General features: G+C 41.8%; 1 protein-coding gene across 1 annotated transcript in view; it reads left to right on the plus strand.

Moving 5' to 3' along the window:
- Positions 1-12387, plus strand: part of atp13a1 (ATPase 13A1) — a 102492-nt gene that overhangs the window by 25153 nt on the left and 64952 nt on the right. Inside the window, exons 5-9 of the mRNA XM_059639921.1 lie at positions 466-621; positions 3855-3924; positions 5992-6098; positions 6819-6948; positions 9088-9143. Of these exons, the coding sequence (XP_059495904.1) occupies positions 466-621; positions 3855-3924; positions 5992-6098; positions 6819-6948; positions 9088-9143 (519 nt within the window). The remainder of the gene's footprint in view (positions 1-465; positions 622-3854; positions 3925-5991; positions 6099-6818; positions 6949-9087; positions 9144-12387) is intronic.

The raw sequence follows: 12387 nt of genomic DNA on the forward strand, positions 1-12387 counted from the left end.
TTTTAGTTGTGATGGGCAGTATGGCTTGGATGGCTGAAGGGCCTGTTCCTGTGCAGTAATTTTCTTTGTTGACAAGGGATTCATGGTCATCATTAGATTCTTAATTCTAGATATTTATTGAATTCAAATTCCACTGTCAGCCATGGCAGGATTCAAATCCAGGTCCCCAGAACATTATCTGGGTGTCTGGATTAACTGTCCAGCGTTAATACCACTAGGCCATAGTGCCATAGCCTCCCCTCGTATGATTCTATAAAACCAGAATGATCTTGTGGAGATTTCTTGCTATGTTGTGGGTCAGCGTTAGGGGCTGAATTTGATATCCTTCCCACTGTCAAAATTAACTGTAGCTCTGTACCTGTCTCCACAATTCACAGCACTCTGATTTTGTTTTAACCCACCAGTACAAGTATTATTTCTTGTTTGCTGCAGTTATTATTTCTCTGAACCCTCCTGTTTCTGCAGGTGTTCTGCGTGGGTCTCTGGTGCTTGGACGAGTATTGGTACTACAGTGTGTTTACCCTTTTCATGCTCGTAGCCTTTGAGGCCTCCCTGGTGCAGCAGCAAATGAGGAACATGTCTGAGATTCGGAAAATGGGCAACAAACCCTACATGATCCAGGTAAGCATTTATAAGGTTAAAATTTGGTGGTTATCCAGTTGAGTCGTACAAGCTCAGGAAAATAGCCAGGAGTAGAAAATCTTTTGCCTGTATGGATAAGGAGTCTTGGACAGTTGCAGCACAGTTCTTACCCGAGTGCTGCTCTAATTTGTCACCTGTTTACTCTGGATAGTACGTGTTTCCATTTTGTAAACCCCAAGTCACCATCAAACCTTCCCTGGGCAGGCACAAGATGTGTTGGGTACAGATTTGTCTCCGTTCTAAACTAAAACTGCTTGCCACTGTAACAGTTATGCTATGGTAACAATTCTGCCACTTTTCTGCTCCTGATTAGTACCAAATAGGGAACACTCATGTATGTGAGCTCATGCCCAATAGGCTTCAAATAATCTGAACATCCATCCAGTCCAGTGTCGGAGTATAATTGCCATGTTAAGAATCAAACTCTTAATTATAGAGCTCAGACAAACAGGGAGAAAGAGAGAAAATTTTCTCTTTCACTGTGGAGGAGTCATGCTGTGAATGCCCAGGAAATTGTAAAAGAGGAGATGGTGTCACATTAATAATTAAGGAGTCAGTGTGGTAAAGGGGGATGATTTCTTGAAACAGTCTTGAAATGAGGCTTGTGGGTAAAATTTAGGAATAAAAAGGAGGCTGTTGCAGTGTTAGCAATGTATTATAGGCCCCCAAACAGTGAGTGACAGTGCAAAAATGTGGATGTGTGTAAAAACAATAATAGGGTAATTTGGGACTTTCCACTTCCCCAATTAATTTTGTTCAACTTCCCCAAAATTAATTAGTCATTGTGTAAAGGGTTCAAAGGGGCAGATTTCTTAAACTATATTGAGGAGATCTTTTTACACTAATATGTCGAAGATCAAACAAGGGATGGTGCAGTGCTGGACCTAGTCCTGGGGAATGAGGCTGGCCAGGTGTTCGAGGTAGCCATAACACCAAATATTTTAATTCCCTTCTCGAAAAGGGAAAAGGTTGTCTGTTTTTAAAAAAAAAAAATAGTTTTTGCCTTGGAAAAGGCAGATTTTATCAAAATAAGGCAGGACCTGGCCAGAATAGACTGGCAACAGCTACATGTAGGTAAATCTACAGCAGAACAGAATCCAAAAAGAAATGGGGATAGTACAGATGTTCCATTGTGTGAAATGTAGGAGCAGCAAGCCCGGAGAACCCTGTATGCCTAGGAGTATTTAGGACTAGATATGAAAGAAAAGAGAGAGGATTTTAATAGGGTACAAAGGGAGCAAATCAAAGGAATGTAGAAAGTTCAGGAATGATCTCAAGATAGTGATTAGGAGAACAAAGAGGTAGTATGAAAAGCACTGATGGGCAAGATTAGGGAGAATTCCAGGATATTTTCTATCCAGGTGAAGAGAATAATCAGGGAAAGCTGAGGACCCATTAGACACTAAAAGGCAATATGTGCGTGAAGCCAGAGGACATTGGTAGGACGTTAAATGATACTTCATATCCATCTTCACTTGGGTAAAGGAGCATGTAGGTTCAGAATTTGAGCAGAGGTACTGTTAAGCCTCTTGAGCAGATTGACGTTGGGAGTGAGGAGCTACCTGGAGGATTTGGAGGATTAAAAGTGGACATATCCCCAGGCCTGGATGAGTTGTAAACCATGCTGCTGTGGGAAATGAAGAAATAAGAGGGATTCTGACTCTAATTTTTCATTTCTCCCTAGCCACAAGCAAGGTGCCAGAGGATTGGAAGGCAGCTAATGTGGTGCCACATTGCAAGAAGCGTGGTGGAGATAGACCAGGAAACTATAGATGAGTGAATCTCACATCAGTGGTAGGGAATCTATTGGACATAATTCTGAAGGAGAAAATTAATTTTCCCTGAAGAGACCAGGTTTGATCAAGGATAGTCAACACGGCCACTTCAGAGGGAGGTCATGCCTAGCATATCTGATTGAACTTTTCAAGGAGGGAATCAGGTGTGTAGATGATGAAAGTACAGTTGATGTAGTTCGTATGGATTTCAGCAAAGCCTTTGATAAGGCCCTACATAGGGGCTGAAAGTAAAAGAACATGGGAGCAAAGGTAACTTGTTGAGTTAGATCCAAAATTGGTTTGGTGAAAGCAGACAGAAGATGGTGGGTGAAAGCTGCTTGGGTGACGGGAGGCCAGTATGCAGTGTTATGCCGCAGAGATTAGTGCTGGGTCCCATAAAGTTTGTGTTATATACAGCTAATGCAGAAGCAAATGTGGGTAAGTAAGCTTGTGGATGACATGGAAATTGGCTGGGTTGATTGACAGTGAAGAGGAAGGTCGTCAGTTACAGGAGGATATAAACATTTTGATGAGCTGGGCAGATTGTGGTGTATGGAATTTAATCCTGATAAATGTGAGGAGATGCAGTTTGGAAAATGTAACAAGACAATGGAGTACTCCATGAATGGCATGATATTGGAAGCTCAGAGGAACTGAGGAATCTTGGAGTGCTTGTCTCCAGATCCTTGAAGGCAGCGGAACAGGTTAATAGAATAGTTAAGAAACCGTAAGAGACATTTGCCTTTATTAGTTGTGGCAAAAGTTATAAGAGCAGGGAGGTTATGTTGGAGGTGTCCAAAGCTGTGGTTAGGACACAGATGGAATACTGTGTGCAGTTCTGCTCACTGCATGATATGAAGAGTGTGATTGCACCAGACGCGGCTCAAAAATTTGACCAGGATATTGTCTGGGATACCTTAGGTTGTTTTCTTTCGAGCTGAGATGGTTGAGTTATGTACAAGATTGAGCAGCAAGGAAGGGTGGGTAGAAAGCAGATCTTCCCCTCAGTTAAAGGGTCATTAACAAGGAGGCATAGTTTATTTTCATTACAGGATAGCGTGGCCACTGACTAGCTATATTAGTTTCCAAGTATGATTGACATAATCTTATTATCAAGAGCAGTTGCATTGGGATCAAAGTGTGGAGCAGGTTATATAATAGTAGTAGCACCGAACATTAAAAATAGCTTCTGTCACCGCCTTGAAAAACCCCAGTATCAACACCACCGAATATAACAAAAATAGTTCGGTGCAAATAAGTAGGTTTATATTTAGTCAATATAAAGGAGACTCTGGCAAAGGTGTCACGGCTTGTTTATGAAGGATGTTCGACAACAGTAGTTTAATACAACTGTGCCCAGTCAGGTTTGTGTGTATATCATACTAGGTGATGTGTTTTCCACTAAATGAGTTTGACTTTGCTCCTGGATTTTTCTAGGTCTACAGGAACAGGAAGTGGAGGCAAATCTCAAGTGACGAGCTCGTTCCTGGTGACATTGTTTCAATAGGTATTTATTTATGTCATCAAAGGAGATGGCAGATCCAGGGGACTTCCATTTCCCTTTTAACTAAGTCTTATTTTAAACAGGGGTTTCATTTATTTCCTCTTTCCTCACTATTTATGTTGTGAAATTGACTACCAGTTTGTATGGGTACATGCCTTCCGAGTCACTCCAGTGATGAAGATTCTGGGGATTACTCCACTGACCCTGTACCTCCCTATCCTGCCAACCAGGACCACCACCAAAGCCATTAAATTTGTGATTGATCAGTTAGGTGCTATACCTGTGCAATTGAAACTGGCCACCTGTTAAAGAACTCATCTTGTAGCTTCAGATTCACTTTCGCCTACAGTTCACTAAATGTTGAAAAGAGGTGCTGGATTTTTGCTTGTCGTAGTGTGTGAGCAGCTACTTTATGTACCAATGCAGTTACTGCGTACAGTGATTTTAGAAACCAAAGCACTTCAAGGATCCTAATGGATTAAAATGATGCCAAGCTCCAAGTGATACTTTAAGGGGATATTTTAAGCATGGTCATAGAGTTGACTTCCAGGAAGACACTCAAATGAGGCGAGGCAAAGCAGAGCGCTTGATGGGAGCAATTACTGAGCATGAAACCAGGGCAGCTGAAGGCACAGCAACCAATGGCCATGGCAACCTAAACTTGAGCGGCTTACTAACAGTACCCAAACTTTTGTTTCAAGTGTTAAGGATATTGTAACCTCTTTCGTTTTTCTCTGTCGTGCAGAAAAATTGAATCTCAAACTGAGTTTACCTGATGTAACTGTTTATGATTTCCTTGATTGGCAGTGCTTTCTCTAAATTCAAGGGCATGTAGATAGCTTCAGATAGCTATATTGCTATGACACAGACAGACAATCAAATCAGCCTCCCAATCCACGTATTTGCAACACAGTAAAATTAAAATATACAGTGACCCTCAAAATTGGCCCCAGTAGTTCCTCAACAGGCTTTTTGAATAACTGGTACCAGACACCATGTTCTATAGTTTAAATAAAAGATTTAACAATTTATTGATAATACAGTAACTTCAGAACAAAGTTAAACTACAAGGTAAACTAATTAATGTCTGTAATTTAAACCTAATCTTCTTTGATTTTAGTCCCTTATTATCAGGAACATAGATATACAGACATAGTTAAGGGATAAATCAAAACAAAAATAAATGAGATGTAACTGGCCAGTTCACTCTTGTTGTTTCCATGATCCGCAATCTCACATGCAGATGGGATTGTATCTTGCTTGGTTTCTGGTGATACCAGTGCATGCAGATAGCTTCCAGTAGACTCCGAGAAATATTCATTAAATTCTTCTAACAGATTCTATTCTCTGAACTTTCAATAAATTGATAATGAGGAGACAACCAGGGAGGGGTCAAACCTCCATCCTGTATCTATGAGCGCTAAAATCCATCTGACTTAAACATATTTCAAAAACCAGTTCAGGCTTTGGTTTCTCTTTGTTAGAATGGCCTCCCTATGAGGCCCCTGTTACCATTGTGAAATGCCTATAGAACATTCTTTGAACAAGAATCCACCTTACAGTTAATTTCTAGGCCTGGCCTCATAAACAAATAAGTTAATTTATTCACCGTTTCTTTTAGAAACAAAATGCAACTCACAGCCCAAAGGTCACCTTCAGCTCTTAATTCACAGTTCACAGCTCCAAATCAAAATGAATTAAAAGAAAAAAAGCAAGAAACTTTACACCAGTCTTCTGATTCAGATTTATCCCCCAAGGAAACACCAACCCCAGGAGCTTTGCTCCAGTGTCCTGGCTAATATTTATTCATCAACCAACACCAACCATCTGATCAGTGTGGCATATCATTTTTGGGACTGTGCCATGCTGTATATAAATTGGCTCTCATGTTTTCTATATTCTAAGCATGACAGCAGTTGTTAAAATAATTTCATAACTGCGAACTTGGTATTTCAAGTTGTGAAAGGTATTGTATAAAAGTCAGTTTTTAACAAAAATTATGTTCTGGGAATGTGCTGTAGATCATGATCAAGTTGCGAATCATAGCTCTACTGCTTTGTTTCTGGCTAGGTCGATCACCTCATGAAAATCTGGTGCCATGTGATGTTTTGCTGCTCAGAGGTCGCTGCATCGTAGATGAAGCAATGCTGACTGGGGAGTCTGTCCCACAGATGAAGGTACGATTTAAGTGGCAGAGCTAAGAATATCGTCTGAAAACAATATCTGATGTTTTGCAATCTCAAAAAAATTTATGTGCAGATGTAAATGGGAATAAGCATTCATCAATTACAAGTTGTATGTATATTAGTTACATGCTGCTAGTTTAATTTGGGTGTATTTGACGGGCCCTTATTGTAATTGAACTATATTTAATTTGTTATGTGTTAGCCTACAACCAACTGTCATAGAATCCCTACATTATGGAAGTGGCCATTAGGCTCACCATGTCCACGCAGACCCTGTTAAGAGCATCCCACTTGTTGGATAGTTACTCCTTTAACTATTGTCAGAGCCGCTCAGGATGGACAACTGTCCAGTATTGGAAGTGCACTGAGGGTAGTATAATGAATGTGGTGTGGGATAGATCACTTGTGTTGCTATATTAGCGGTTGTGTCGAGTGGCACTCGATGTACTTGCCCTTTTGGATTAAGGGTGTTTGGAGGGAAGAGTAATTCCTCTGAGTGTCGTGGATTGGAAAACATTTGTAGTTATGCATGCCCTAAAGCCCAACAAGCTCTGCTTACAATAAGCTATTTACTTCTCTGCTATGAGATAACTGACCCACCCAATAACCCAAGTCAGGACCTGTTACAGTGACCTGTTGATTCATCAGTCTTCATATTGGGGAGTATGGGTGATTGGGAAATTAAAATCTTCACTGCATTGTTTGTTGCAGGAACCGATAGAAGACGTTAACCCAAATCACACATTGGACTTGCAGACAGATTCAAAGCTGCATGTAATATTTGGAGGAACCAAAGTAGTTCAACATTCCCCACCTCAGAAAACCAGTGCAGGACTCAAACGTAAGTGTAGAAAGGACAGTGTACTACAATTGATGTACCTTATATCACCAAAACTGTCACCATTTCTTCTACCAGTGCTGTAATTTTGATAATATTATATCATCTGATGTAGATTTTGAGCTGTGTATTATTTTAGTTTGGGGCATATTTTTATTCTAATGTCATTGGCTTGAGTATCTTCCCCTATCTAGTTGTAGTACATGGTGCAAAAGTGATTGTCCTGCAGCTTATCTCCTAAAATGCCAGTGTTTGGCAGAGGTGCCTGTTGCTAGATCAAAGAAAGAAATTATCCAGTCTCCTGTATACGTCTCCCATGCAGACTGTGCACGTGTCTGTATGCTGGTGAGAATGTTGCAAATTGTAAAGTGGAAACTTGTAAATGAGCTTTTGTCCACTGAACTACAAAGCAGATCACTTGATACTGAGTGACAGCTGTAGAAAATGGATTGAACACCACCATTATTAGATGTAAATCAAGTTTGTTTTTCACAGGAAAGATCTAGAATTAATGAAGACCTTGAGAGTCTATGGCATTCTATGCAATTGATTGGGAATGCCTCAAAACAGTTGCCAAAATTGACAGCAGTATACCTTTAACTGAAGCAATGGAACAGATGTCAAAAATCAATCAAAATAACCGCTTTGCAGAACACCTGCACTCGGTTCGCAATAAACAACTGCACCTTCCAGTCGCGAACCACTTTAACTCCGCCTCCCATTCCTTAGACGACATGTCCATCCTGGGCCTCCTGCAGTGCCATAATGATGCCACCCGCAAGTTGCAGGGACAGCAACTCATATTCCGCTTGGGAACCCTGCAGCCCAATGGTATCAATGTGGATTTCTCAAACTTCAAAATCTCCCCTGCTCCCACTGCATCCCAAAATCAGCCCAGCTCATCCCCACCTCCCTAAACTATTCTTCCTCTTACCTATCCCCTCCTCCCATCTGAAGCTGCACCTCCATTTCCTACCTACTATCTTCATCCCGTCCCCTTGACCTGTCTGTCCTCCCTGGACTGACCTATCCCTTCCCTACCTCCCCACCTATACTCTCCTCTCCACCTATCTTCTCCTCTATCCATCTTCGGTCCGCCTCTCCCTATTTATTTCAGAATCCTCTCCCCATCCCCCTTTTCTGATGAAGGGTCTAGGCCCGAAACATCAGCTTTTGTGCTCCTAAGATTGGTCTGCTGTGTTCATCCAACTCTACACTTTTGTTATCTAACATTTACAATGTTCTTTGCTTCTGGAAAGCTCAGAATATTGAGCAGCTGCTTTAGGTTTCTAGTTTTTGATCTATACCACTACTCTCTTGCACAGTACAATCAGTTAGCTTTTACCGCTGTGCCAATCCTCTTTGCCGTTTGTCACTGTACCTGTCACTGCAGTAGATCCAATAAAAACAATCCAGAGTGTTGGCCTTGAGCAGACCCCTTGCATTGCTTACCCTATCCTCAATCAAAAATAGATTTTGACATTTGATTAGAATTTTGATAAGTTTTCTGTTTTTGTTTCAAATAACCTTCCCTCCTTCATGAGTTTGTTTAGCAATGCCGTTTTCAAAGCACCAATAAATCTGCCACACCCAGAGATTTAGCTTGTTCATGTGTGTCACTGAGACAGCTATCGACCTGGGTAAGGGTGGTGGAAAATATGGTGGATCAACTCCTTTTAAGCAGGCGCAAGTAATAATTTAATACCTGCCAGTCCTTTGAAATAAGAATTACGCAGCTTAACCTGCTTGTGACTTTTTGAAGGACTCTCCTCATCACTCTCTCCGCACACCTGCGTCATGGTGACCTTCAGGTTAAACCATCACTTGTCCCTGTCTATCCCCATTAAGGCAAAACTAAACTTGTTTGTAACATGTGTTCTGTCCATTCAGCTGGGTTAACCCAATTGCTGCCTATAAAAATGTCTCTCTCTCTGTATTGCAATTGTGGTACAGTATTAGGATTTGAACAACTTTTTAGAAAGCTACTGCCTGAAGAACTTCAAAATTGTATGTTCCAATTCGTATGAGAATTTATTCCTTTTATGTTGATCTTTTTAACTTGTGTATTTTAACTGCCTTGTACTCGGTCAAAAAATGCCATTCTCACCACTGCCATTGCTGTATTTGTGATTATTTCCCCAGCTGTGGATAATGGCTGCGTTGCCTACGTCCTGAGGACTGGTTTTAATACTTCTCAGGTGAGTAGACCACCATGTACTGTCAGGTATGGAAACTGTTTCGGTGAGAAATATTTTAATTGTCGAACTGGATGCAACATTGACTGAGAATTGTAACGTGACAGAGACTGCTCCAGTTTTGGTGAGTGAAGTTACGGCGCAGGTTTCTGCACAAACTTGAAAATATTTTCAAGAAAGCTGATGGGATCTGAAGGAGACAGGGCAGGGTTGTGTGAAAATTATCTCAATTGGAGTGATGCTCAAGACAGCTCATTGAGCAATGACTACAAACCAGACCAGTGAATTCAATTTTCTGTTTTCCAGTTGATTAGCACTGGGTTATAGCAGTGCAGGAGAACACAGCAACGCTGTTCTAAACCACCGTTTTCATCCAGATTACATTGTTACCTGGGTGGAAATGCCAGGCCTACATACAGGAGTCCCTAGGTTTAAAAAGTGGTTCTGTTCTGGAGTACATGCATAAGCTGATTTGTACCCAAGTTGGAACACTATACCGTACAACACAGTACAACATAAAATAGCTGTTTGTTCACGTTGCATCTTTAAAATCAATATTAATATGGGATCTTGTTCGTCACTTGGACATTTGTAAATCAGGGACCCGTTGCACATCAAGGTAGAACACTAATCATATGACATATAATGAATGACATCACCAACTCAAGGAAACCTAACCAGATAAATAGAAAGCGGGACATAACATCAGCGCTTCGTCGGAGGCTCACTGATGATGTTACCTAGAATGGTGACGAAACGTCTGAAAACTAACCTTCCAGCTCAGCGAGCAAACTCACATCCAGAACCTCAACCTGAGCTACAAGTCTTCTCAAAACTCGCTAGGACACTAATTAATTTGCTACTTCAATTATTCTTGGTAATGGAGACATTGACTTCAAGTTTAAAAGAAGAACAGAGGAGAAAATGTCAGTGCTAACAGTAGTACTTTTTTAGTAAAAATCAGGGCTTGTTATACATATGTAAGCAGCAAGATGATAGGTAGAGAAAGGGTACACCCACTCTCGGACAAAGGAGGGAATTTATGCATGGATCGGATGAAGTGGATGAGCTCATTAATGAATATTTTGCATCAGTATTCACGAAGGAGAATAACATAGTGGATGCTGAGATGTGTGTGGAATATGTTGACATTCTGGGGAATGTCAGTATAAAAGGTGTTGAGATAGAAAGAACTGCAGATGCTGGAGTCAAAAATAAGTGTGGAGCTGGAGGAACACAGCAGGCTAAGCAGCATCAGAGGAACAGGAAAGCTGATGTTTCGGATCGGGATCCTTTTTCAGAAGTGGTGGGGAGGGGTGTGGGGGTGCTGAGAAATAAATAGAGAGGAGGGGTGGGATTGGGGACGGTAGGTGGGATGGTGATAGGTGAGTGCAGGTAAGGAACGGTGGGGATTGGTAAGTGACTTGGTAGTGATGACTGGATGGGAAAGAAGATGGACAGGCTGTATCAGGTCGAGGAGGCAGGGATGAGAGGAAGGGTTGAGGCTGGGGGTGGGGAGATTTTGAAACTGGTAAAATCCACGTTTAGGTCATTGGGCTGTAGGCTCCTGAGGTAGAATATGAGGTGCAGCTCCTCCGGTTTGCAGGTGGTGTCGTTGTGACACTAGAGGAGGCCCATAATGGGCATGTAACCCAGGGGGTGGGGGAGTTAAAATGTTTCGACCAGAGGGTGGTGGTGTTTGTCACCTACAGAGCGCAGATGCTCTATGAAACGGTCTCCGAGTCTCTGCTTAGTCTCACTGATGTAGAGGAGACTACAAAAAGGTGTTGGGTGATTTAAAATGCATTTTAAGATGGACAAGTCCCCAGGACCTGATGGGATTTCTCCCAGAATTCTGAGGAAGATAAGTAAGGAAATTGCTTGAGTCTTGTACGAAATTTCTGTCATAGGAGAGGTCCCAGAGGACTGGCAAATGGCTGATATTGTTCACTTTTTTTAAGAAGGGTATCGGGGATAATGCAGAAAATTACAGGCTGGTAAGCCTTGTATCAGTGGTCAGGAAGATTCTTAAGGATAGGATTTACACATGCTTGGGAAAATATGGACTTAGTAGCCATTGGCAATATGGCTTAGTGCCGGGAAGGTCGTGTCTCTCAAATGTGATTTGAGTTTTTTGAGGAAGTGACAAAAGTGTCTGACTGCCCTGCCCTCAATGTTATCTATATGGACTTTAGCGAGTCCAAAGGTGAAGTCGCCTGGAGGGCACAGTGATCTGGTAAGTGGATACAGAACTGCTTTAGTCATGGTCAGAAGTCACATAACATCAGATTACAGTCCAACAGGTTTATTTAAAATCACAAACTTTCGGAGCACAGCTCCTTCATCATCTGATTTTAGATAAATCTTTTGGACCATAACCTGGTGTCGTGTGACATCTGATCTTGTCTGCCTCAGGCCAACACCACACCTCCACATTATGCCTTAGTCATAGAAGACAGAGAGTGACGGTGGAAGGGTATTTTATGACTGGAGATCTGTGACCTGTGTTGTTCCACAAGGATCTGTGCTAGGATCCTTGTTGTTTGTAATGTAAGTGGTCTGATTAGTAATTTTAGGATGACACAAAGATTGGGGGAGCTGCAGATCGTGAAGAGGATTGCTAGAGGACACAGCAAGATGTAGATCTGCTGGAGATATGTGTAGAGAAATGGCAGATGGAGTTTAAGCTGGGCAAATGCAAGATGATGCATTTGGAAGGTGTATTGTGGGGGTGACATATACAGTAAATGGCAGAACCCTTCACGTCAAAATATAGAGAGGCGTTTAGGCATACAGGTTCACAGATCCCTGAAAGTGACAGCGCAAGCAGATAAGATGGTAAAGAAATGATATAGCATGCTTGAGATAACAAGGTGTAGAGCTGGATGAACACAGTAGGCCAAGCAGCATCAGAGGAGCGGGAAAGCTGGTGTTTCGGGTCTGGACTCTTCAGACAGATTCACCGTTTCTGAAGAAGGGTCCAGACCCGAAACGCCAGCTTTCCCGCTCCTCTGATGCTGCCTGGCCTACTGTGTTCATCCAGCTCTACACCTTGTTATCTCAGATTCTGCAGTCCTACTATGTCTATATAGCATGCTTGCCTTCATTGGTCGGAATATGGAGTATAAAAATTAGCAAGTCATATTACAGCTTCGTAGAACTTTGGTTAGGCCACTTTTGGAGTATTGTATTCAGTTCTCGTCGCCACACTGCAAGAAGGATGTTGAGTCTTTGGACTGGGTACAGA

Source organism: Stegostoma tigrinum, chromosome 35 (assembly GCF_030684315.1).
Source record: "Stegostoma tigrinum isolate sSteTig4 chromosome 35, sSteTig4.hap1, whole genome shotgun sequence".
Taxonomy (NCBI): domain Eukaryota; kingdom Metazoa; phylum Chordata; class Chondrichthyes; order Orectolobiformes; family Stegostomatidae; genus Stegostoma; species Stegostoma tigrinum.